At 40.7% G+C, this 27790-nt stretch overlaps 1 protein-coding gene across 2 annotated transcripts in view; it reads left to right on the top strand.

Annotated features, from left to right (window-relative positions):
- LOC103066752 (stimulated by retinoic acid gene 6 protein-like) overlaps positions 1-11053 on the top strand; it is a 28095-nt gene extending 17042 nt beyond the window's left edge. For both annotated transcript variants that reach the window (XM_015888221.3, XM_025167186.2), the window contains 11 exons: positions 1350-1420; positions 2809-2920; positions 3715-3853; positions 4829-4904; positions 5047-5128; positions 6592-6640; positions 6737-6854; positions 7700-7819; positions 8230-8393; positions 9654-9800; positions 10367-11053. In XM_015888221.3, coding sequence (XP_015743707.3) covers positions 1350-1420; positions 2809-2920; positions 3715-3853; positions 4829-4904; positions 5047-5128; positions 6592-6640; positions 6737-6854; positions 7700-7819; positions 8230-8393; positions 9654-9800; positions 10367-10461 — 1173 coding nt within the window. In that variant the 3' untranslated portion in view covers positions 10462-11053. The remainder of the gene's footprint in view (positions 1-1349; positions 1421-2808; positions 2921-3714; positions 3854-4828; positions 4905-5046; positions 5129-6591; positions 6641-6736; positions 6855-7699; positions 7820-8229; positions 8394-9653; positions 9801-10366) is intronic.
- The last annotated feature ends 16737 nt before the right edge of the window (positions 11054-27790 follow it).

Below are 27790 nucleotides of genomic sequence, written 5' to 3'. Positions count from 1 at the left end.
GTTGTTGCCAACGGAGAGGCATGCGCTTGCTGCTCTTCTTAAATAGGAGCAACCCCAGTGTTCCTCATTTGGAAGGGCGAGGCTCCTTTCTTGCAAGGAGCCTTGCAGAGCGTCTTTGCACTGGTCTCTTCTCTGCATGGTGAGCCCTTGCACTGGCGGTTGGTGGCAACTCAGACTCCTCATCTTCAGAGACTGGTGGCAGCTGTGCCTGCTGGTTACCGGACAGCCCCACCTCCTCTGTCTGCAGCTCCTCAGGCAGCAGTTCGTCTGGCAACTCTGGAATTGGCTGCTTGTTGTCGGTCTGAGATTGCCATGACATCCTGGGGATCTCGTACTCTGTAGCGCGTACCTGCCTGCAGCAACTTCCCATGCACCTGCCCACCCTTCGTAGCAACCCCCCGCTGCCTGGCCATGCTTGCACCAGGCTGCAGCACCCTCCCTGCCCGCCTGCACTCCATAGCCCTCACCTGCCTGCTTGCCTGCTTGCAAGCTGCCTAAGGAAAGGTTTGTTGGAATTTACTTTGCTTGTTGGAAGCTGACAGGAAGTTGCAAGTCCCGGTCATGTGAGGTCCTCGCTTAACAACCCACAATCCTCACTTACCAACTGCAATGGGGACTGCCAGGATTGCCATCACTAAGCAATGCAGTCCGGTGACGTCACACTTTATGACTGGATCACTTAGTGATGGAAATTCTGGTCCTAATTGCCATCGTTAAGTGAGGACTACTTGTATCAGCTTTCAGTCAAGTTCTTCAGATCGATTGCTCACCTTTTTTTGTATTCACATAGACATTCTTTTAGATTGATTGATGGTGCATTTGGTCCTGCTGAATTTATATTTATTTTTTATCTTCTTGCGAAACTGTCCCAGGAAAAGTGGGAGGCAGTAGTTGGTGACGTTGCAGGCAGTAGCACCCATCATTGCTTCCATCTCCCCCTGCCATACACAAATATTTTGTGGATGGTGAAGATGTTTTTCAAGATACTTTTAATACAATGGCACATTTTTATAGTCACTCTAAATATGAATTAAATGTTGGACATTCCTGTAACTGTACCCATTTTCTTGGAAAAGTGCTGGCAGACAGCTTTTTCGAAAGCCTTTAAAATGTTTTCTTTTCTCCCAGAGATAACAGTATTGAAAAGAGAAGCGCAATTCTATAGGATGGATGGACACACACACACATACACACACCTCCCTGCCCCAGATTCCTCAAAACATTCTTGATTCTAAGTTGTGTTCTCTCTAACTGGTCACCATTCAGAAGATCCTGTTCTTTATTCCTAGTCTGACAATTGAAAGGTGTAAGCCCTGGAATAATAAATAATTCTTTTACCTTCCCTGCAGGACAACACTACTTTACTGGAGACCCATCAGGCTCACTATGTCCAGCAATTGTTGAGAAAACCTCCACTGCAGTGAGGACAGTCATTTTGTTTAAGGAACATTTCTTAGGATACACCAAATGTTGTTAGTTTCTAGGGGCAGTTCCCTCATAATCCATATTTTGTTTTCTGGGGAATAAACATATATATGTAAATGAGCACTAGCCTCTTCTTCCCTTCCTCTTCTATCAAGGCGCTGAGTATAGTGGAAAGAGGGAATGACCTTGAGGGACAGGAGGAATAGCTGCTACCAAGACAACAGTCAGATAAAAGAAATCTGAGTCCAGGACAGAACTATAATTTGAGAAAACATCTCAAACAAGGCCCTCCCTAGTTCACATGAAGATAAAGGAAGGGAGTGGGGAAGCACATTCAGACTTGCAAGATTATGTTACTATATCTTTATAATAAAAGTAATATTGGCCTGCATGTCTTTGGTTTCCTAGTCTGGTCTAACTTGAAGGGCTGACAGTAAATAATCTCAAGCAATGACCTAGCCATTGATGTGGGGAAAGGGACTTAGAAATACACGTCTTTGTTTTCATTTGGGATATACTGACATATCTGGATGAAGATATTAGTCATGAATAGCTATCTTGGTGGTGCCCTTAATATCTAGTTCTGAAAGGGATTGGCAGGGCCAGATTAAGACCAACTGATGCCCTAAGCACAGCCCAATGATGCTGCCCTTCTGCCCTTCCATTGCTCAACTGACCAGACATTAAGACTCAAACTTTTAAACTTTACTTACTCACCATGCCAAAAAACACCTCCTTTTTTAACTATGCAGATTAAAGCCAGACATGGTAGTTAAGGACAATGACAGAAAAATTGGCTTAAGTCTCATGTGGCAGTGAAAGAATTAAGGCAGTGTTTCTCAACCTTGGCAACTTTAAGATGTGTGGACTTCAACTCCCAGAATTCCCCAGCCAGCATGTTGCCTGGAGAATTCTGGGAATTGAAGTCCACACATCTTAAAGCTGCCCAGGCTGAGAAACACTAAGTTAAGGACATGACAGCTAGGGGGAAAAACTCTGTGGTGCCTCCCTTCCCTTGCTGCCCTAAGCTTGTGTTTATATTTCTTAATGGTTAATCCAGGGCTGAGAATTGGTATTCCATTGGAGTATCTTGATTAGTCCCAATCCATTCCCCTTGCCTTTACTGCGTTTCCTGAAAGGTGGCATCTTAGGTACCATTCCCCGGAAAGAGAAAATAGCTTGAACTGACTGACAGTCAAGCTAATATAGAAGCTCAATAATAGGTTTATATAATCGTGAACAAAGGCATGTGGTATTGAAGAAGGCTGCATTTTGATTAAGGGTGACAAAAGACAAAAAGTGAATGATGGCAAGAAAGTCTTGTTCTCTTTTTCTTGTTACCCATCTCCCCAATGCTGTCCATACTGTCTTCCTTAAAAACAGGAAGCCTCAGAAATCTTGGATCCAGCAGAACATTTATGAATGGGATCCTTACTTTCAATTTCCCAGCCGAATGATCAGTACAATGGTGCTTGCGATCATCTGCCTGTACATGGTAAGCCAAAGAGTTGTGGGTCACGCATGACATGTTGAGCCAGGAAACCATGGGTGTTTCCAATCTTATCTGACTATTCTTAAATTCAAGGCATTCTGAGTATCAGCTGTTATTTGCAATCCAAAGAATAGGTGTGGGATTGTTGAAGGTAAGGTGTAGGGCTCTGTCTTCTGGGTGCTGGGCGCAATTCCAATCAATTTATTCCAAATTGATGATAATTTAGCCGTATTAAAATAGTGTTGTTGCAGTCATCCTTCTTGTTCCTCAAAACTATAGAGATTTTCATGTAAAGCCCTAATCTGCTACTCATATTAAATAAATAAAGGGCCTATTTAATATCTGACAGATTTTCTTTTCTCCTGAGTGAAGAGAATTTTGAGTTCTCCATTGCTCTGTATAACACCTTCCTACCCAAAATGTGAAGAAACAGTCTGCTTTGCAGGAGCAGCCCAACATAATGAAACTGTTGTGGGTAGGAGGAACAAAGGTACATGAAATATGTTTTGTAATATCTGTTTATGGGGAGACATAAGGTTGAGTTCTCAACAGCCCTACTCTATAGCACTGGCCTTAATGCTATTCTCACATCATAAGAAAGACCTCTGGGAAGGGTTAATTTTGGTTATTCTCAGAGATATTAGCCAGTGATGGCTGTTGATTCTTGATTCACTTTCTTCTACATAAAATATTCATGTCTGAGCTGTGGGTTCAAGTTGTGCATCTGTTTGTGGACCGGGAAATTGCCAGCAATATCACTAAATCACTGAATAACTGCTTCTCTCTTTCTCTTCCAGTTTGTTGTGATTGAGTGTTATGTTTACAAGCTTGTTTCATGTACGCTGGTAATTCTGATGTCAAATTCTGAGATGCTTCCAGCTTCCAGCAACGTGTCAGATGTCCAACCCTTGAAGGAATTCATTGAAGTTGTGAAAGGTATAGTCATGAGGACATCAAACTTTTAAAATAAATCTCAGGTTTATTACATATGTAAATAATGGCTACAGAACTAATATGGGTGGTGCCTTTTGAGTCATGTTTTATGGATTTCATGTTCACATTTGAAATAAATACAGTGGTTACAATAGATCTTCAGTTGAAATGTGATTGTCTTCTTTATGTTTGCTTACATTGGTGCACACATAACGAAAGAGTAAGGCAGTCTTGAGATCAAAAAGGCAAAAGGAACGTTTCAGTGATGGGATGGGATTCTATAAAGGATCTCCTTGATCTGCTCTACCTGGTCATTTCTCCTGTTTTAGGGTGAGATTTTTTTCAGGGAACTTCTAATTCTCAGTCTGGGTGGAAGCTGAAAATCATCTCTTCAAAGACTACTTTTCCAATAACAACAGTAGATACTACAAATAGTTAGGGATAATAGATTTGTCCAGAAATGACCAGGAACACATACCATTGGCTTCTTTGTGTGTGTGTGTGTGTGTGTGTGTGTGTGTATGTGGGAGCGACATGCCTTAGGACTTTCAGGTTTACTGTAGGGATAATTAGTATAGTTTTTTCCCCTCTTCACTTTATAGTTTTTTAAAGGTATTGTTTTTTAAAGAAAATGTTAATTGTGGTGTTTTTGAAGTTTAATAAAATAAAATAAAATGATTTTTTTTTAAAGGGAGAGAGAATTATTTCTCATTCCTTATGCTAAGAAGGCATACTATCGTCAAGGAAGAATAGGTGTTGTCCATAATAGAGTGAAGAATGCTAGCTTTTTCCTTTGTACATCTCCAGTTTCACTTCTGGATTGAAAAGCAACTGAGATGTAACAGGGCAAAGATGAAAGAAATTACTCTGAAGTTGTTTTTTTTAACATGCTTGTGCTTGCTGGGTATGGAAATGTGATATGGCATTTGGTTGTGGGGATTGTAGACAAAATAAATCACCAAAGCTGCTTCTCCGTAGGTGTTTGGATCTTCACTGTTGGCTCTGCCTGTCTCACAAGTGTCAGCTACGTGTTCCATATCTTAGTCTGCTACAGGTATGCCCTGATCTTCTTCCCGAGTTTGTGATCATCTACTGTACATCTGTTTGCAGGCCAGGGTTCTTATATGAAAATGTATGGTTTAAAGAAGTTACGAAATTCTGCCTCAAAAATGTGCATTAATGCCTTTGTTTTCTAGAAAACATATCAAGAGGCTACGGGCTGGACAGAAGCAATTCCTTCCAGTGTTATTTAGCAAAGTTTCATCTTCTCAAAGCGTGGTGAGTTCTTAGTTTTCCCTTCTCTAATCCTGGTTAACTTCTCCTTCGTGTCCATCTTACTTTTTAAGCAAACTCTTTTTTGTATCCTTTCGATCAGAATTCTACCTAATTCTAACTGATCCCCTTGCAGTTTTTGTATTTGGCCTTTCTAGCTTTCACTTTGTATAGAGGAACAATGACAGCATTCTTCTAATCATCAGGCATATATGCAGACTTCACAATAACCAAAAATAGCCTTTATTTTAAGGCGAGAATAAAATCTATTCCAATGTTGACCTGTGCTTCAAAAGACAAAGAGATTGGAAATAAATACTTAATATCCACCCATCATAAAATATAAAGAATTTGCTAAGCTTCACTTACTTATCTGTATTTAAAAATCATTGTCCTTGGCATCCACAGTTTGCATTCGTCTTTCAGATAAAATTTGGACTGGCTAGGGATGCGTCCAAGCTGCAGACAATCCCAATTGCTTGATCGCAACCTTCTCCAATCACTTAATGGAAATCCTGCTGAAAAATTATGCATATTACATATGCATAAGACATAATGCTTCCCCCAGATTTTCCCTACACTACAGTAATTGTGTAGGGAGAAATGCAACAGCTCCACAATCCATCCACACACATTTCCAGCAGATATAGCTGATGGACTTCTGCCTTCTGTAAACTGAAGGATTTCCTGTTACTAAGTTCCTGTTACTATAGCTTAAACCAGTGTTCCTCAACCTTGGCAGCTTTCAGATGTGTGGACTCCAACTCCCAGAATTCCCCAGCAGTCCACACATCTGAAAGCTGCCAAGGTTGAGGAACACTGCCTTAAACTATGCTATAAATATTGAACATTGCTATTCTTAAGTGCAATGGTACAGTGAGGTTTACACTAGAGCTACCAAATGTGCCAAAAATAGACAACCTCTAGATGGAAGCAAAGAAATAGAATTTTCTGTATCTCTTCTGTCTTCGTAGCGGTCTGGATTTTGCAGCCCTGATATGGTAGCTCTAAGCAAACTCCATCCTGAACTAATTTTACTTATTTGCTACGGCTGGACTTTTCTTTTACTCCTGTCCATTCTCAGTAAGCACATGGGGTTCCAGGTTTGGAAGTCATCTGAATGTGTGTGTCAGTTTTAATGGGTAAAGATTTTTGTCAGTGAGGCTCTGAAGGAGAGGCAGACTTGATTGTACGCTGAGGTGGTTGTTTGTGTTGATGCATTGTTATGATGGGAAAGGGAAAAGAGGTAATTTCAATAAGTTTTCAGGAGGGGGTGGTAGCTTTTGTCTTACATTATATGTATTTGGTACTTCAAAAGGCACATTGTGGTTCTTTGGATAAGAACCATGCATTTTTATTTCAATTAAAATCAGTGGAATTTGTAATTGGCTAATAAATGAATTATATATATAATATATAAACATTGGTCTATTTTCTTTCTTTCTTTTCTATTGCTTTGACATTAACAGGTAGCAATTGCAAGGTATTCTGGTTGGCAGATTGCCTATCTACTCTGGGGTATGTAATCTCTGTTGTGAACATAAGCTTTTCCCTAGCTATTGGGAGTGTCCTTATATTACCTTTTTAATTTCTGGCTTGTGCTTTCTTTTCTAGGTTACCTGATCATCCACATCATGCAATGCCTCTTTGGGGTCATGTTCATTTATGGTCTGGTGTTGCCCATCAAGAAGGGTCAGGGGATAGAAATGGCTAAAAGTTTGGGAACTGGGATGTAAGTGCCTTTGATTTTGCTAGGATTGCCAGAAAAATGGTCCCTTACTGTCCCTTGTCCCCTACCTCTCAATCTGCAAGAAATACAGTAGCTCTGATTTTTATTCCACCTTTATTTGAAGAAACTCAAGATAATACCGTGATATCCTCTTCACAACCAACCTGCTCACTACTGACAGCTTTCTGAATTTTCCTTTCTACACTTCAGTGAGCCAGTTTTCAGTCACAGATACATTCTCACAAACCAGCTGACTGGTGGGGCACATGGAGAGGCCAGGCCTGCAGTGAGGAGTCTCTGGAGCATGAAAACGGTCTGCCCCTCAATGGAGCGGAGCACTGCTGTAGAGATTCTAGTTTTGGGGATTGAATACACAGGCTCAGAACATCAACTTCCCAGTCTAAATAGGCATATTTTTTCAGTTAGTCCAAGTCTTGTGCCAGTTCATAAAATATGCTTCTCATATTCGTGAAACAAATATTAGAGGACAACCTTACCCCACCCCTGTTTATGACTTGCTTGTGAAGTCCTCCACATCTCATTGTTTTAAGACATTTATTTGCAGGGAGGACTAGGCTTAGCTGCCAGTGTGTCTTTGGTATGAGCAATTGGAATTTAAAAAAGAAAAATGTGTTTGTGTATGTATCTCTGTCTTTCCTTATTAGATTTTATTCTGCCTTCACCTTGGTCAGCTCAACTTTGGTCCTCTCCCTCTCCCTCTCCCTCTCCCTCTCCCTCTCCCTCTCATATAAGATATATATAAAATAAAGAAATATAGATAAATAAAAGTATCTCCTTTCATCTGGGATGTAGACTTTCACAGCTGATTTGTGCCTTCTCCCCTTCAGCTTCACTCTTGCCGTTGTCATAGGAATCCTTGTGCTGCAGATGAAGACAGCCAGCAGATTTTTTCTTCAGCCAAAGATTTTGCCAGATGACAAGGAAAAGCCTTTGGCTCTTGACAACAGGCAAGTGCCCATAACTAGATCGCAACTCTTTATTTTCAGGAGGGATACTTACCTCATTTCTGAAACTGAAATAAAGTTGAAGTAAATGAGTATGTCATAGCACCAAATGATAATTTAAAATAACATAATTTAGGTATAAACTAAATTCACATTTCACTTGGAGCTACCCTAAATTACATACGAGCACATTCAGGAGAATATCTTCTCCATGACTAATAGGGATACTCCTCTGAAACTCTTCCTATTTAAATGAATAATCAACAAAAATTAAACAAATAATTAACAAAAAGTAAAAAGTAAACATCAGGAAAAGCAGGGACCCCTTGACAGATATCCACAGTCTCCACACCTGGATCCTCAGCCATGAACCAATGTGAATCTCTCCAGTGGTTATTTATTTGTACTTTCAGAAAAGCGTTCCACAATTTCAACTACTTCCTGTTCTTCTCTAATGTAATGCTCGGCCTGAGTGCCTGTCTCTTCCGGCTCTTGTGCAGTGGCATCATGGGAGCCTGGCTGATTGCTCGGATTGATAGGACCATCATGCCTAAAGGCTATGAAGTGGCTGACATGGGTAAGGGCCTAAGTTTCTTGGGGATCTGAGACCAGACGTTCCTTTGATATCCCTGAATGGAAAAACAAGCAAACCAAGAGATCAGTTCAGGTTGTGTCCTTTCATCAGTTTAACACATAACTTCATTGAATAAATTTTAGTTGATTAATGAGGTATGGTTAATTTTAATTAGTTGGTCTGGAAGCTAAAAATAGATGGTAAGGTTCAACTCCCCAACAGTTCTTATTAATTAGAAGGAAGATGTTTTGGGACTAGGCTTTGACCCTGCCATATTTTGACCCTCTATATTTCCCTACCACTTTTTTCTTACCACAAATCTATGTATGAAGGAAGGGTAGAGATGACCACTGCATAATGCCATTTGACTGGTAGCTTCACTGAAGTTTGAACCAATCATGGAGTGTTATTGCAAGACTTCACAGATGAAAGGGCCTCCTACAAATTGGGGCCAATGGCAGACTACAGTGCTGGCCAGCCCAGTCACAATAGTATATTTGAACCCATTTCTCCTTATCCATATCAGATCTCTAAACTAAAGGTGGGGAACACAACCTGATCCAAAGACAGGATTTCTTTGCAGACACGTCCACGGTATCACTAACCCCTTAACCATCCACAGCTGCTCCCACAGATACAGTTGGCTCCTGGGAAGTGCCTAGAGCACCTTGAAGCCACTTGCAGTTGAGAGACGATTGATAATCTTTTGGAGTGAGTGTCCATAATAGATCCTTTGGAGTGGGGGGCCATAATAAATTTTGTATGACCTGCCTCTTTCTGCACTGGCATCAATTCTTGCAGGGAACCTTTCCAGCATCATTTCTTATAGTTGGCTGCTTCTCTCCTGAAAGGGGAAAGGCATGGAGTGATGAGTACTAGGGAACTGCTGTCACTTGAAACTCCTCCTCACTGGGTATGCCTTCAAGTCCTGACCCTGTGAGAGCTTCATTCATCCAGTCTGATGCTCCTTTTGGGGAAAAGTGTAGGTTGGGTGAAGCATCAGGAAAACTATACTGACAGCTATACCTTCTCACTGAGGGAACCGTTGGGTAACTCTTTGGGGAGATGGGTGGGACTCACTTGAGACCCATGAACTGAACAGAGCTACCCAACCTCATCGTCTGGAATTTACCCCTTCTCTAAAGAACGTATCAGATTAATTACCTACAGGAAATTGCAACCTTCTAAGAGTACAACCAGATAGGGTTATCCATTTCTAGCTGCATTCTCTTCCCAAGTAAAGGGATTGCTATTTTCTTGCAGGATATAAGACGTGGATTGGGATGCTTTTTATGGACCACTATCACACAAATCCCATTCTTCTTTGCTTTGGCCACCTTCTTGCAGTCAAAAGTAGAGAGAATCAGCAGCAAAAAGACACATACTCTTGTCACGTCGATCAGTTAACAGGTAGGTCCTTATATGGTTTGATACATTTTTATGTTGCAATAGATAGAAGAGTTAGGTGAATATTGGCCTTTGAAAATCGGGCTTACGTGTAATAGAAAATGACAGAAGGCATTGCATTTATTTATATACCTCAAAGATTAGGAAATTTGCACTGCATTCAAACAACATAGTAGATGGGGAAGGGGGAAAATGATGACTGTGGCAATGCTTGTCTCATTCCACAGCTGAAGGCAGGAGGAGGGGTGCCTTAACTGACTGCATGCACCTTCTGTGGTCTGAGCCATGATGAGAGAGGGTTTGGGGCAACAGAGTTGCCTTTTCCAACCTGGTGATCTCCAGAGCTATTGGACATCAGTTTCCATTTTCTTCAGCCACCAAAACCAGTGACTGTAGGATGATCAGGGTTGAAGTCCTGTGCATCTAACAGGGACCAGGCTAGAAAAATCTGGACTGTGCGGATAATAGTTCATAGTTAGGTGGGTGAAGTCAGAGTGCAATGTGCCTTAGGGCATTGCTAAAGAATCACTAGGATAATGGAAATTAAACATTAGTCCTTTCTTGTTTAGATTTTAGGGTGTCCAAGAAGGCCAGGACAAGATGGCTGCTGCTTTATACCCTTCTAAAGAACCCCTGCCTCTCTGCGCTCAGGAAGCCGAGATGAGGATCTAAGCCTGTGAAGTGCGCCACTGCACTGTTTTGCCTGAATAGGGTTGGGTGGTTCCACAAGTGCAGTAGAATGAACAGAACAGAACAGAGAAAATGTCATGTCCTTTGCATATGACTACCTACTAGTCAGCTAGAAGCATATGGTGATGAAGAAATCTTGAAGGATATTTGTTATGGATATTTCTACTGTATTGAAACCCACTTCCAGTTGAGTTGGATTCAGATGAATATGATTGCTTCTGTGGTAGATCACCTTCCTTTCAAATATTCAGACTGCATTCATTTCAAGCATAGGATTATTACATGTGAAGCCAGAGGCCATTACATGAATGTTGCACAGAGCAACGTGTAAAGGAATCAGTTGTTTTATTATTGTTTTTAAATTTCATTGTAAACTGTTTTCAAAGATTTGGGGAAAGTGGATTATAAACGCTTCACATAAATAAGAAAGGAAGCACATAAATATATCCATTAAAGATGGAATCCCCAAGCATTTATATAATAACTGATTAAAATAAGGATGTTGTTTAAATATAATCTGTGTGAACTCACCAAGATCTTGTTTCACTAAAATATGCACCCAAGTATTAATCTGTTTACATTGTTCTGTTGCAAATCCTTGGCAGATCATGTCAACGTCTTTGATGGTTTTCCAAAAACTACACTTGTATCTACATGATGGATGTTGATACTGGCCAAACTGTCTTTTTTCCACAAAGAAAGATCATCTTATGTGCATAAAGTAAAACCAAACTAATTTGATGCCCTGCAAGAGGAGGAAGACATTTTATGGAGGACAAATATATGTGTTACATTACAAAATTAGGGCACCAAAATGCATCCTTATTTCACCCATGCTGAGTTGGAATTGGGCGTATCCTGAAGGTGAAAAAATTTAAATGGTGGCTGTGACCACATGATCAAAGCCCCACTCTTTTATTTTACAACTGTCACACAAATGGTATACATAATAAAGGAAAGGCACTTTGATCATGTGGCCGTGGCCACCATTGTGACTTTAAACTCCAATTGGAGATACTCCTGATTGGGATATGATCAGGAGTTAGCTGGTCCTTATCCTTAGACCTGGTTTAAGTGAAACCTTTGGATGAGAAACAGGACAGATACACAGTTGTTACCCTGTGTTGGGATAAAGGGGATACAATCTGTCAGGCTGCACCAACCAATCTCTGCAGTCAGGTGTCTCCCTAGAAGGTGGAGTGGACCTTCAGCTAAGGACAACCTAAGGTGGCTTCACATGTGGGCTGGGGAACAGATGAAGGCAACGTGAGGAGGCCATAGCAGAAAAAAATGGCCGTGCAGGCACATTTGTGCTGCAATTATATGCAAGTAATTGGCTATTATATGCTAATCGAGGATGAGAATGATTTTTTAAGCCTCTGTTGGAAATGAGTTTTACACCTTTTCTGGTCTGATTGTTTTCCCATCAAACCATGGATTGCAGAATATAGGTATAGCATTCAATCTGAGCCTGAATAAGTCAAGAATTTGTCCAAAGACCAGTGGACTCATAAAAAATAATGTATGTTTGAATTAAAATAGATACAAAATGCCAGAGGGCAGCAGCTGTTTGTGTCACTAATCTGACACAAACTGCTCCTGATCTGGATGGAGAATTTCTATTAATTATCCTCTTTATAATCAGGCAACTTACAGGGTCTGGAGTCTTCACATCCCCTGCTCTTTTAATGTCAAGATCCAAAGGGACTCATATATTAAAAGTGGGAACCACAGGTTTGTTATCACAGGATGATAAGTAAGGTTTAAAAAAATCTTTTGTTTGTCCTTGGAGAAGCTTGCTCTAAGTCAGATATAACGTATCTTGTCTGATACGCAGAGCAGGTTTTCCAGAGGAAACCCACTGTAATGTAAAAATATGAAAAGGTCACAAATCATGTATCTACCATGTTTAATTAAAAGTGAAAAAACTGGAACAAAAGGCATAGTATAGGAACGTTCCATAAAAATAGGAATTATTGAATTATTGAAATGCTCCCAAATATTAAAACAAGAATTTAACTTAAAAGATTCTGCAAAGAAAGTTCTCCTCCCAGTATGGCTCAATATGATGTGGGGCCATTTATTTGGACTTACCAATTTCTACTTTCTACTGCAGCATCTTGAAGTCAAGGGTAGGTGAACACTAATGATGTGCTTAAGGTTGTGCTGCATACAGAGCTGAGCCACTATCACCACTACCACACTTTTTAAACTTTCGGACAATGAGAAGGAGGGTCCTAAAGTTGAATGATGAGATAAACAACATAGCAGACAAAGGATGTGAAGGTAATCTGGTTATGACATCTGTCACTTCATTGATCATCAGGAGTGATTTGAGGGATGTGACTATCCAGGTGTGTGTATTCCCTTCCTCCTTCCCTGCTTCCTGTGCCCTTCCCAAAGTTGTGTGCTTGGTGGAAGAGGACAATCATCCCAGATAGAAGGAGTGTACCATCCTTTGGTCAAAGGTAGATGAGAGCTCTATTCCCCAGCTAGAACCTCTAAACATAGACACAAACATACACAAAGCTCTGATCCCAGGAAAGCTCTTCCAGCCTAGTGAAAAATGTATTAAAGCTCTGTTGCCAGAACTGGCACGATGTTAACAATATGCAGTAATGAATGCCACAAGTGCAACCCATTAGGCTAAATTGTGGTTGGATGGTTTGTGTTTCAGTGTGTTGCGTGCACAGAGTACAGTAATATTGCTCTCATCCTACTGTAATGATCTGTGGTGGACTTTGGAGAAGCATCTTAGTGTTTTTCACACGTGTCCATTGACTTTCTATCCATCTGTTGGTTTGGAATGAAAATAGTTCTCTTTTGACATGAATCGCAAACAAAAGTATTGGGTTCCTCAACTGTGGTTTTGCACAAGTACAGGCATGTGCCTTGCGATTTCAACTCATCTCTTTCATAGCTTTGTGTTGGGTTCAAGATCCCCCGCAAGTAGGAATTGCCTAGTCCTGCCCTAGTGATGGCCTAAAACAGCATTCCCAACTTGGTGCCTTACAAAGGTGGTGGGCTACAACTTCCATACTTCTCCCCATCAATTGCTGAACATGATAAGAGCTGTAGTTCCACTCACTTGGAAGGCAACAACCCGGGGAAGGCTGGTACGTAGAATTGCTTATGAAAAGTCACAATCACATTTCCTGGTTGTAATCTCATTTTTCCAGTGCTGGTCCGTACGAAGCTGTTCATGGCCAAGTATGAGGCATATGCACACTTGGGGGAATTTTTGTGTTTTGCAGAAGTACCCTAAAATATTTGGAAGTACTATTCCCTGCTCCCTCTCCAAAAGACTAATCATTCCCAGGAGGCATAGAATCTATTGGGAGAAAAATTCAAGATGGGTGGGATTATGTAATGGAGTATCCTGGAAATAGAAACTCTGCAATCCTTTTTAATAGTAACTCTGAGAATGAGCATCATAAATATGCATTTCTGACTGAAACCCCTAAGTAGCCCATAAACAGTTCTTGATTTATGAATGATCAGTTTTTGTTCTGCTAGCATGAATCTCGTGCTATGGAGCAGCCTGCCTCGTGAGATTAGATTGGCACCCTCATTGTTGGCCTTCGGAAAATGATTAAAGTCAGAGTTGTTCTGAAAGGCCTTTTGGGGAATGAATGATGACCATTATGCCTACTACTATTCTGGTCGCTTGTGTTTTTATTGGCTTTTATGGTTTTGTGTTTTTATGGTATACACTGCCTAGGGTCACTTTTTTAATCCAATGGTATATAAACACAATAAAATAAATGAATAAATAAACAAATGAGTTGGTTCCTTTGAATTCAACGAGACTGTTCAGTAAACATGCACAACATGGTGCTAGTTAGCAGAAGTCAGCAATGTTTTCTCATCTAGGTCATCAGGGATCTCTGTAGAGGAGAATAATAATTTTAAAAAAATCAAGAAGGTACCTTTGATTGTGCAATCATGGGCACCATCTTGACATTTTTGACCCCCAACTCTCTTACGAGCATAATCCCTGAGGGCTTGACCCACTTGTGGATGCATTTATAATAAGCCTCTTTGGGTGGCTTTGGGCTCCATACTCACTCATAATATACACTGGTGTGGTTTGGGCTCCAGATGCCCCAGTTCAGCCATTGGGATTTGTAAACCATAGCTGATGGCTGGCTTCATGTGCTGTGTGCATCTTGCCAATTGCACCTGGATCACTAAAATAATGGGTCTTACTTCTGGGTGTGTGTGCTGAGGATTAGTTTCATATCTAGTAATCCAGGGATGTAACATGTAGCATTCCAAGGCTCTGTTTTCCAGCCAGAAATGAAGTTTCAAGAGGAAAAGCTTGAAGGGGCCACAAAAGGGAACATTCCCAGTCAGGCAAGTCTTCATCCAGCCTCTTGCTCAAGAGTGCCAGAGCCGCTCAGTCCTGCCAGGCACTGAGGGACCCAGTTATGGCCCTCCCCTTGATGACGTCACTGCAAGTGCAGAAATAGAGCAGGTGAATGGGCTTCAAATAAGAGTATTTAGGAAGTGGGTTTTGGTCTTTCTGATTACTCCAAAAGATTCAGTATGTGTCCTTTCAATTCTTCAAAAACGTTAATCGTGTCTTTTGAGAAAGTAGAATGCAAACTGAAGCTTGGGTGACCTTCAACATTGGTTAGATAATGAATCAGCATAACCTTCCAGAAATTCCCCCTATTAGTAGGTAACTAGAAATCAACTTTGCCATTGGGATATTTAAGATTTTCCTTTTTTCTTGGATTTTTCCCCTCACGGGGTAGAGCTTGTCTTTGTTTTCTTAACTGCTAAGTATATCTAGGTTTAACCTTCACTTTATGTTTCCTACTTCAAAATGTCACGGAAGACCATTGTTAATCTAGCAATTGCTGATTAGGGGCAATTATACAGTTAGACCAACTGTGTTGATGGCAAAGGTCCTGGAGCACTGATTTACCCACTTCTGTCCAATGAGAATTTTAAGTCATGTTCACAACTGGAATTATTCTTCCCTGGGAAAGGACAAGGCATCTCAGTCAGTCTTGCTCAGATTCTGATTTACTTATTTGGCTTCCACAGAGAGTTATGTAATAGAGTGTGCAGCAGTGTACTTAAAAAAAAGGAAAATCAAACCACTTGGGGGCAGTGATGGACCAATTATGTCTTAGATAGTTAACAGTATCTGTCAACTGATCAATCGATCATCTTTTTCCGGAATGTTATCTGTTAAGAACCTCATAGAAAGATGTTATCCTCAAAATACAGGTTCACAGAAGTAATTGTATTCTAAACAATGGCTCTGATAGTCATTGTATATTATTTGCAGCTGGAAAGTAAATATGGTGATTTAATATTGTATGCTAACAGCCTTGAGCGCTTCTTGCCCTTTTATTGTGGGTTATTTCAGCCAGAACAATTGCTGTCTTGGCCTACATTACTACAAAATAGAAACATGTCTTAATTTACCCACTGTCTAAATCTTTACAACTAGGAATAGAGAATCTAGTGTGCTTCAAATGTGTCAGAACTTCCATCACCCCAATCCAGATGGCCAACGATGAGGGTTGAGGTTCAAAACATCTGTATAGCATTAGATGATCTGTAAAATTAGTATCACCTTTCTTCTTCAGTGCATTTTCTTCTGTGCTTTCAAATTTAGCTGGTAAATCCTTTTACATGACATGAAATTCAGGTTCTTTCAATTCTGTTATCAGGGTTGACTAACAGCTGGCAACTCCATATAACTAACTTGACAGCTAAGATCTAAATAATCTGTTGGATCATCACATGTCTTTTCAAACATACAAACGTTCACTAAATCAACTTTCCAAGTGTGTTTCCCTAAAAATGTGAAATGAATGCATGTAAATACTTAGTAAACTCTTCTAGTAGCTTCTCAAAGGATTCTTTTCCCGACCTTCCACTAATAGTGACAACAAAATATTCCAAGTGGTCATTCAGTGAGGCTCATAGGAAGGAGAATTAGAACAGACAAAAGGAAATTACTTCTCCATAATTAACCGGTGTATAATTAATCAGTGAAATTCATTATCACACAATGTGGAGAGGGCCCCTAACTTGGATGACTTTAAAATAGGATTGGATACATTCATGGAGGACAAGTCTAGGAAGGTTAGGGGCAGCGGGTCTCCCAAATTTGCAAAACAAGAGAAGGCTGAGTCTCCACTTTCTGCTTGCAAGTCCCACAGTAACAAGTTGCTGGTGGTTGTGAGAAACAAAACGCTGGTCTAAAAGGAGCCTAGAACAGATCCTGCAGAGCTATTCTATATTCTGAAGTTCAGGTTGCAATTATTACAAAAGCCCACAAGATGGCAGAATAGCACAAGAAGTCTGTGTATGTGTTCACTTCAAGAGTAGTTAAGATACTATATGGATAGAAGGTGTTAAAGTAATGGAAAAAGGTTACTGGGGTCAAATGGAGTTGGCTGGCATGGAATATTAATTTCTCAGCTACATTTGTGCGGCAACTGCACTTTGGGTATGAGACATGAACCCAACTATAGAGCAATGTAGCAGGAGAAAAAAAAGAAGGATTGCAACAAATTGAGATTGAAATTCCTTCTCTCACCTTTGCAGATGAATGGAAAGAGAGATGTTTTGTTTCTAGAAACTGGAAGAAGGCAGTCACAAGGTGATTCTGTATAGTTGACAAGGAAACACCATGGACAGGAATTGTGCTGGATTTGAAGGAATTTTTACTTTTAATAAATGCTGATTGTAATAAAGGCTTGGTTGTATGTGAGACTTTTAAACCTAGTTTACACAGCATGCTTGACTTTAATGGCTGCATATACAATTCTCGGTGAAGTGCATAGGAGCCTCGCAGCTGAATTTCTTTGTCCTTTGGACTCCCTCATTCATTCCACAATATCTAATTCACCATTTCTTGTGGGAAGACCTGTGCATTTAAACGCAGTGGAGCCATTCGGTATTGTTGATGCTGTTTGTACATTATGCCCAACTTTTTTCATCTGGAAACAGCACTGGCCTGTTCTCTTGAGGGTATTCTTGTACCAGCCGAATCCTTAGTTAAAGTTCTATTTCTGAAGTGGAGAACATCCCCTGGCCTTCTGGAGGCATCGCAAAAGCCTGTGTTCAAACATACTGCTTTTCGTAATCAATCACGGGGCAATTTACAGACAAAAATAAAGATAGAATAAAAGAGGGCTATTACAACTGCAAGCAGTCATTCGATCCAAAGAAGGATGTGCTAGAAATGTGACCGGATGGTTAGAAAAGCAAGATGAGAAATCTCTTTCTGGGGGATGCTTTTTCCCTTTGGGGGCAAATCTAGTGGGAGCTTCATGGCAGTGGTGGGTGGGTCCGGAGTCCTCCTGCAGCCTTTTCTCACTATCTCTGTTCCCATCTTTTTCTCTTCCTCCTGTTCCCTCCTTCAACCCCTTCGTTCTCTATTTCTCTAAAGCTCTTTCTTCCTGACTCGTTTTTCTTCTTCTTTTCTCCTACTCCTGCCCCTGTGACCCTTTCTTCCTCTCTTCTCTGTGTCTGGCATTTTCTCTCCCCTTTCCCTACTAACCCCTTTCTTCTTCTTTTTAGTTCCCCACTGAACCCGTTCTCTGGGTCTCTCTCACTGCTCCCCCTCTTGCTCTCCTTGGTTGAAGGAATGTCGAGAATCAGTAAAACACTAGGTGTGCAACTCCCCCCTCACAGCCCCCTGCGGATGGATTCCTAGAAAATGTGGTGGAGGAGGAGAGGAGTGTGCTTAGAGCAGTGTTGTCCAAACTTGGCCACTTTAAGATGAGTGGACTTCAACTCCCAGAATTCCCCAGCCAGCCATGAGTTGAAGTCCACTCATCTTAAAGTGGCCAAGTTTGGACAACACTGGCTTAGAGGAAATAGGCATTTGCATGGACACTATGATCTGGGAACTCAACGTCCACTAAAATCATGCTTTGGAGGATGAGCTCATTGGTCTCATCTGTCTATTGGCTCCTTTGGAGCTGCGTTAGCCAATGGGAGATCAGGCTGCTTGAAAACTCCATTGGCCAGAAGCAGCCATTGGTGGACATAGAGCTGGGTGGAATTCTGACAAGAATGACTCTGCATGGGGCAGAGATTTGAAGCCACAGATGGAGGAATTGCATCAGATTCTAAGGCAGCAGGAGTCTAGGAGAAAGCCATCTCATCTTGGGAACTGACTGATATTTAATGAGTAACTCCAAAGCTTCTCACCTGATTTTCTGTGATTGACAGAACCAGCTGCAGAGCCACGTAACGTCGCCAGCAAGCGCCAAGGAGGGTTGCAAAGACTTCATTTCGCTTTTCTGCGTTTGCTTCATCTTCCTTTTTACGACAATATCACGCTGCTGTATTGGTTCATTTCTCGCATGGCCGTGATCCAGGTTTATTTTCACATAAACAAGACAGTGTGTGATCAGTTGTGCAAGAATTCTGCATGCACATTGGAACATGCATCCCATTTAAAGCAATGGGGGTGGGAGAAGGAATGTGCAGTTAGATGCATATCTAATTCAACCCCCTTCTTAGGATGTTACTCATACCTGTAAGCCTGTCTAGGCCTGCAGCTCTCCTTAGCTTGCACCAGGCATACATATTTAAAGGTAGTCTTTTTCATAGTATATGATGAAATAAATTTCTAGCAAGTTGTACATCAATTTCTTTCTTGGCTTGATTTCTTGTGCATTTTTGTCTGCTTAGTCAAACATGGATAGATGCTAGCAAAATGCATCTTGCCCCTTAGAGGCTCCTTGGCCATGCTGGTATCTTTTCGTATTCAGCCCTGTGGTTACTTACGTCTGATGGCAATGTGGACCTACTGCACGTGTGAGGAGGGAGAAACGCCTTTTAAAATAGGCTGGATGTTGGCCCTTCTCAGCCTTGACTTGGTGTCTCTCTCTCTCTTGAACTGCTGTTCATTCTCTAGTCAGTGAGAAGAAACCCCAAATCCCAACTAAGATCGTCATGGATGCTCCCAGGGTTATCTTTGTTACTTTCTGACTCATCAGATATAGCAGGAAATATTCAGATAGGGCAATGAACAACGCACCCTAAAATGCATGATAGATCCTGTTCTTCCCAAACGCCGTGAGTGTTATGACAGTGTCCTTCAAGTCAAGACGTGCGAGATGATCACCCCCATCGCCTCCACTAGTGGGCAGTGGCCATGCTGGCCAGTGGCATGGGAATTATAAAGCGATGCCCCTGGGGTAGGTTTCCCTAAATCAGAATGCGTGCGCACACCTACAAAATAGGTGAGAGTGAAATAACCATATCTGATAGCTTAATTCCTAGTTCCTGATATTACCTAAAGCTTTAAAGAGAGAGAGAGAGATAAATGAAGAGAGACGATGTTCATCTGTGCTTCTTTTCCTTGTACACAAAACAACACGTAAGTATAATTGGAATAGGACTAATTTACCAACCCCTTCCCCTTCAATTGCAGAGAAACAAGTGGCAATTAAATATGAAAAAATACAATCTCCCACTATGAATATTAATACGTAGCTGAAGGTACTATCTGTAGTATTCCAAGATTGGGACTCCCAGCTGTTAATTTGGGAGAGCACTCCATGCATATAAATCAGCCTCATGCAAATGCCACAGATGATAAAGAGGATTTCTGTGGAGGGAGGCATTGCAAGCAAAGTGAATTGACTGGCCATGGACTAGGGCGGCTGTGGACAGGGAGAATATAATTCTTAGATTTTGGGTGGAGGAGTGGCTGGTATCTGACACTGACATTTTAAGTTCTCTATATTTGATGACCAGCCATTTCTTATGGAAATTCTACCCTAGGCCATCCTGGCACATTGGTAGTTCTCATCACTTGATATTGAAGCAAACAAATGACCAATATGTGTGTGAAAAAATGATAACTAGTTAAGAGTACAGAAAGCAACCTAGCAGAACAAACATCTATATGCATTTTTTGTGTGAATATATTCATTTCTGTACCCATTTTTCCTAGTATTTTCACAGCTGATACATGCCAAATACAACATATTTGGATAATTTTCATATATATATATATATGTATGTATGTATGTATGTATGTATGTATGTATGTATGTATGTAGTATGCAAGTGAATTCCAGATTGCATATTGATCCAGGAGGTGGTGTGTATTGGATATACTTCAATAATAATTCATCCTCACAGAATTTTCTCTTCCATCCGAGATATGAGTGTCCATAAAAAGACAACTTTTCATAAACACCTGCCCTTTGCCCTACTGGATCTCTCCAAAAATGAAGGGTGCAGTCCTTTAGGTTGTTCATCAGCAAAGAAGCCAACCCAGGATCCCCTTGAGGTACTTTCCTAATCAAGAAAGGGAGAACTTTCAATAGTTTCTCAAAAGTTTCAAAGTTTCTCCAAGCAGAAATCTAATTTCCCATTCTAAAGAGAAGGTTCACAGCCCCTTTCTTAGATTTTGTACAGCTGCCTGATACTGTGTGCCAATCATTCATGGACAGATATGTTTTATGTTTTCTTAATTAGGGGATATCAGTGTTGAGATTTGTTTGCGCTCAATAGAGAATGTCTGGGAAGATAAGAAGTGATTCACACCAAAGAGATGGAGACAGTGCTCGCATTAGCAGACATAACTATGAACTGCACACACATTGCCAAATCCATATCTGGAATATTTGGTTTCTGTAAAATTTAGTCCTCTTCCATATTCTCTTAGAATCCCTTGAGAGTGTCAACAAGCATATGGATGGGGCAGTCCAATTGGCAGAGTTAACCTGGCCATTCAAGAAGGTTTTTGAAAGGCTTCCAAACAAATGCAGCTTAAGAGGAGGGGGTCTATAAGGCATTGCTTAAAGTTCATGGTTAATGGACATGCAGGAATAAATGGTCTGTTCCTGGGATGGAAGAGAGAGACAGCCAGTTTGGGGCAGCAGTTAAGGCACCAGGCTAGAAACCGGGAGACTCTGAGTTCTAGTCCTGCCTTGGGCACGAAGCCAGCTGGGTGACCTTGGGCCAGGCATTTTCTCTCAGCCCTGGGAAGCAGGCGAGGGCAAACCACTTCCAAAATCTTGCCAAGAAGACTGCAGGGACTAGTGAATTGAAGGCACAAATAATAAAATAAAATAAAATAAAATAAAATAAAATATCCATGATGTGATTTCACTCAGAATGCTATATATAATAGACAGTCCTCAAAAATATGATTGTAGATTGGGTGACTTTAAAAAACAGGAGATTATTGGAACTAAAGGGACATGACTTAAGATTTGGATGGCATGGGTATTTATGCTAGGATATTGAAATCAAGTTAGTATTGATTTTAAGGATCATTTTATTAGAGGTGCCATATTGAGAGTCTGGAACAGATATAAAGCAAGATTGTCTCCTAAAATCCCTTTATGGTTGTCACCTCAAGAAGCTTTTTAAAGGAGAGAAATGACAGTTAAACAAATATGGTTGACATATGTGAATTTATTGACCTTTTCTGAAGGAAAACCTAAATTGAAGAAGAGAGAAGAATTAGAATTGGAAGGTTATACTTGCCAATGGTTTACTTATGCACACTTGTTGGAAAGATTTAAATTGGATAAGAAGAGTTATGATTTTACCTATGAGAAGCCTGACTTCAAACTTGCTTTATGTATGAATGACGAACATGTTATTGCTAAGATGCGTAAGCTCCTGCTGAAAATGAATATGGAAGATGAATATGTTAAGGATTGTATGCTCAAGTGGGAAAAAAATTTGGATATAATATAATGTTGGTTCAGTGGGAAAACAGGTGGAACAAAGGTTTGAAGTTTACACTTAACTACAACTTGAAAGAAAATTTTTATAAAATGACATACCATTGATATTTAGCACCGGATAAATTATTTAAGAAGTATAAAGGGGTGTCAAATATATGTTGGAAATGTAATCAATGTGAAGGTACTTTTTATCATTTTGGTGGACTTGTAAGAAGGCTAAGAAATATTGGGACATGATATGTATTTTGATTCAGACAATTTTAAAAATGGATGTACAATTGAAATCAGAGGTTTTCCTTTTAGGTATGATGGACAAACAGATGGAAAAAAAACATAGGAATTTATTTCTCTATATGATAACAGCAGCAAGACATTTATATGCACAGAAATGGAAAGATTTACAAATATCTACAGCTGAAGAATCGATAGTGAAATTAATGGAACTGGTGGAGTTAGCAAAGTAGACTACTTTGATTAAAGAAAATACTTTGATTGGCTTTGTTTCTATTTGGAAACTTCTTCTGGACTTTTTGCTTGAGACTGAAAGAAATGAAACTTTAATTTTGGGGTTTGATGGCTGATATATTTTATAATTATAGAAATACTTTGTATTAGTTCTTATATCTGTTATTGATATAGATTTATTATGCATTCTTTTAAACATTAGAGTAAGAGGTGAATGTGTTATACGTCTATGCCTGTACCAAAAAAAGTCAGAAGTTATCTTTTTCCCTTACTTTTTCTCTTCTTGTGGTTCTTTTCTGATCTTTTCTCTTCTCTTCTTAATTCTTTTATATTTTACTCTTGTTGAAATTTAATAAAGTTTATAATTTAAAAAAATGATTGTAGAGAGGAGGATACATTTCATCCTTACAACTCTCTCTTAAAAAGAGGAAAGTCTTAGTTCTGCCCACTTTTGGAGCGGGACGTTAACACAGCTCACAAAGCCTGGTGTCACCTGTGGTTTACATCCTCTTGAACTCATGGTCTAAATCAGAGTGGCCATCAGGATAAGACTTCAGGCAGAAGGCCCAGGAAACCACTCAGCGGAATATGCTGGGCAGGGCTAGTTTGCCAGATTCCTAATATACATTATAACCTAAGGAGCAGGGCATCCATAACAGCTCTTACACCTGATACTAAAATTGCCAACTGAAAATCAGCAGCTTCATTTGGGGAAAACCAACAGTATTCTGAATGGAAAAGCAGCTATCTTGACTGTGCACATAAATAAATAAAATATTAAATTAAATTAAATTAAATTAAATTAAATAGATAAGAGAGCCAGCATGGTGTGGTGGTTAAGGCATCAGGCTAGAAAATAGGAGATCATGAATTCTAGTCCTGGCTTAGGCATAAAGCCAGCTGGGTGACCTTGGGCCAGTCCCTCTCCCTCAACCCTAGGAAGGAGGCAGTGGCAAACCACTTCCAAAATCTCGCCAAGAAAACTGTAGGGACTTATCCAGGCAGTCATCAGGTGTCAACAGTGACTCAAAGGCGAAGAAGAAGAAGAAGAAGAAGAAGAAGAAGAAGAAGAAGAAGAAGAAGAAGAAGAAGAAGAAGAAGAAGAAGAAGAAGAAGAAGAAGAAGAAGAAGAAGAAGAAGAAGAAGAAGAAGAAGAAGAAGAAGAAGAGGAGGAGGAGGAGGAGGAGGAGGCAGAGGAGGAGGAGGAGGAGGAGGAGGAGGAGGAGGAGGAGGAGGAGGAGGAGGAGGAAATTTAAATTAAATTAACATTAAATAGATAACAGTATCTCAGCAGGCAACCAGGCAAATGAGCAGCGGAGTAACAAAGCCTAAAATCACTCTACTTTTGGATGTGGAGAGTTCAGCAGCACTTGTCTCTTCACACCATCTGCAGGGTCCCCATCAGTATTATTATTATTAGTCATTTATAGAACCGCAACATTCTTATATGGAAACTATGGTTCCCTTAATCCAAAGATAGGCAACTGATACCTGCATGCTGGTTGGGGCTGATGGGAATTGGAAGCCCAAATATTGATTGCTCACCTGGTTCTGTCTCTGAAAATAGAGCTATTTGATCATACTTGAAGCCTGCAGCTCTTTATCGCATTATCATCTGGGGTGGGTGGGAACCCAATTAGCACTTCGGATTGAAAATAGATGACGAATAAGCTGCTAGTCTCAAGAAGTATAATATTCTGAAAATAATTCATTGGTCAAGCACAGAACACTTTTTTCTATACACTTTTTGATCTGCTTTAAAATTAGGAAGGAACTCAGTATTTTCTAGATTTAGCTGTTTTAGTGAGGTGGACACTTCCTCTGAATAGTCTGCCTCACTTTTTTTCCCTTCGTTTTTTATTGCACCATTGTTTCCCTGGCAGACATCCCATCCTTTTATGAATTACTTTCTCCTTTCTTCAGATAGGATTAATCATATGGATGTTCCCACCCAATCAGGGCACACACAAAGAACAGGATGATCCCTAGCCAATCCAAGTTGGGTGTGGTATTCCTGAGCAGTTTCAGGGAGGAAAGGAAAATGAAGGCAAGTTAAATGATCACGCAATTAAGGTCCTCCAGGAGTGTTATCTATCTCTGTGTCTGTCTGTCTTTCTCTCCGAGAGGGAGGGAGGAAGATTGAAAAGTTAATCGCATGAGTTCTAGTCCCATCTTAGGCACGAGGCCAGCTGGGTGACTCTGGGCCAGTCACTCTCTCACAGCCCTAGGAAGAAGGCAATGGCAAACCACTTCCGAAAACATTTCCAAGAAAATTGCAGGGACTAGTCTAGCAGTCACCAGGAGTCAACACTGACTCAAAGGCACTCAGAACTTTTTTAAAAAAATAAAATAAAATAAAAATCCAATTATACATATGGGTCTACTTTCTTCCAAGGGAAGTAGGGAGAACGACCTGCACATTTAGGAATTTCAACCTCAGCCTTTCTAAGCCCTTTTGAGCCCCGACAGCACTACAGTTTCAAGAGCCGCCTCGAGGTGGGCGGAGGGCATGTGAGTCTATTGTTGCCAACTTCCCTTGCTCATCCCCAAAGGTGCTAATTGACTTGCCTTGGGCTATAATGTGCCAATGCATGTTGTTTGCCAAAGCTGTTGTTGCAGGATGAGCTACTGAGGGGAATGAGGCTTTGGAAAGAAAGGCCAGGTTTTCCGGCTGAGATCTTGCTCAGCTTCATTCCTGTTCCCATGCCCACCGCTAACGGCCGACCCAGCAGCGTCCTGAAAATCAAGGCACCCAGACATGGATGCTTCTGGGGTGGAAGAATAGTTTCAATTGTTCCGTGCGCCAGAAAAGCTGAATACACCCTGACAGAGAGGAAGTGGCCACAATGAGAGGAAGAAAAGGGAGAGGTTTATTACTTTATTTAAAGTAAACTTTTAAGGGACTACACGCAGGCCCAGGCCCTCTGCTTTCTCTCAGCCATAAGCCACAGCACAAATCACTGCCATACAGTGATTGTTATGGTCGTTCTTGAGTGGAAATATTTAAAAACCGGGGGCGAGGGGGTGGGTGAGAAGGAAAACTCTTTGTAGAGTCACTGAAATAAAGCAGAGACAACTAGGTGGGATGAAAGGAGAGGTTCAGTTACTGTCGCAGTCATGTCATACCTCTGACAAATTTACCTTGTTAAAAATAAATAAATGCTACGGTCATGTTAAGGTCAACGGAAAACTCTCATATGGCCTTTCCTGTTAAAGCTGTTACAGTATTTAATGTTCACACCTTGTTCTCTGCTGCCCAGATTAACGCAGCCAGTCTTAACTGACCCTTCCAGATACTTAGAACTACAGCTTCCATTGTTTCTTAGCTGACAGGAATGTTGACTCTATTGACTGAGAATGATGGCAATGGAAGTCCAACGTAGCTTGAAGACACCAAGCTAGGGAAGGCTATCTTAAGGGACGGGGTGAAGAAAATACACACCACACAATGCTGAGAAGGCCTTCTTCGCTAACATCCATTGAAGTTTAATCACATTACAATTATAAAATTGAAATTCGATCCATGGTAATAACAGCTCAACATTCATAATTAGTATTGGAAGAAAAATGCACAGTAGAATGATGGCAGAGGCTGCAGTAGCGACTTATAGCAACTAATCAAAGACAAAGCTTTGAGGGCCGTCTGGCTACGTTGCTGCATCTAAGGATGCTCAAGGAACAGGGTTTTGCAAATTCTGATACAAGCTCACCTCAGATCAGAACTGTTTGCCACTTTCTCATTTTGCAAGTCCTCTGGCAATAGTTCTTGGCTTTTTTTAAAAAAAAAAAGCATAAAAATAGAATGCCAAATACACATTTTGAGTGAAAAATGCATCTAAAAGTAATTTAAATAAGCAGACGTAATTTAAACACCAATGGTGTGACTAGCTGCTATGCAAATTAATGTGCAAATGGGATAGATCAGTCTCTATGGGTGAAATCCTAAGAAAATGACCCCTCATAACTGCTAGTCATGGGAAGATGGTTTTAAAACATGCCCAGCCTTCTCAGTTCAAATGTGAAGTCTCACACATTTGCAAGTCAAAATTAGCCAAGGCTAATGTAGAAATGAATGTATTCTGTTGCCCATACAGATTGGACAGCTCATGGAAGGTCAAAGGAATTTGTTATTGATGGAGACTTGCTGAAAAATGACCATATGAGGTGATGACTAACAATCTGAGATCTCTCTAGTACAGCGGTTCATGCACTGTGATTGACATGGCCGTTAAAAACCAGACCAGACTGGGTGAGAGATACTGCTGGCATCGAGAACCTAGGAAATGCTGTGCCGGTAGATCAAGCAAGAGGTAAAAATGTTGAAGGAAGCTTGCCAAGGAATAGTCAGGGCTAAAGAACGAAAAGAAGATTGCCCCTCTGGCACAAAAGGAGAAGAGACATGAAAACAGCGACGGTGGCTGTAAACTTGCCTCTTTAGACTGAACATATTCGGCTTTCTCTGCCTGTTCCCCCTAGATACCTAGGGTGGAAGCCAGGAGAAAAGATACAAACTTAGGTCAAGCTTCATTCCAGGTGAATTTAGAGGGACCTAGTAGTATGCCATTATCGCTCTTGAACTTAAGCCCTGGGATTTCCTGGGGACTTTCCAGCCAAGCATTAACCAGCTCTGCTTAGGGTTTATTTGTTTTTTGGTTTGAGATATGCCAAGGACAGCTAGGTACTGCCTCTGTATGCAGTTACATGTGATAATGAGGACAGGAGGGTGTGTTGCTGCTCTGCAGGAGGGAAAAAGAAGTGAGGACTGAGTGTTTGTGGCCCCAGCCCGATGAAACACAAACATACTAGTGGACAGAACATCTACCTGCTTTATATGTTGCATATATATGCTTACAGAAGTAGTGACAATGACCTGATGTCTGAACTAGAGATGTGACTCAATGTTTATGGGTGGGTCTCCTGTGCTCGTGACTCTTCCAAAGTTAGTAAAGCCAGACTTTTCTTCAAAATGAGGACCGAAACCTACATGCATAATCTATATGCTCCATCTTTTTTTTAGCCAACTTGATTGGGTGCAGAATTTAATTGTTTTGGTGCAGAGTATAAAGATTCATATCTAGAGCCTAGAGCAGTGTTGTCCAAACTTGGCCACTTTAAGATGAGTGGACTTCAACTCCCAGGGAG

Source organism: Python bivittatus, unplaced genomic scaffold (assembly GCF_059951505.1).
Source record: "Python bivittatus isolate LINGU-HERP-01145 unplaced genomic scaffold, Pbiv_v1 ctg000850_np1212, whole genome shotgun sequence".
In the NCBI taxonomy this organism is placed as follows: domain Eukaryota; kingdom Metazoa; phylum Chordata; class Lepidosauria; order Squamata; family Pythonidae; genus Python; species Python bivittatus.
This window is presented reverse-complemented; position numbering and strand designations above follow the sequence as displayed.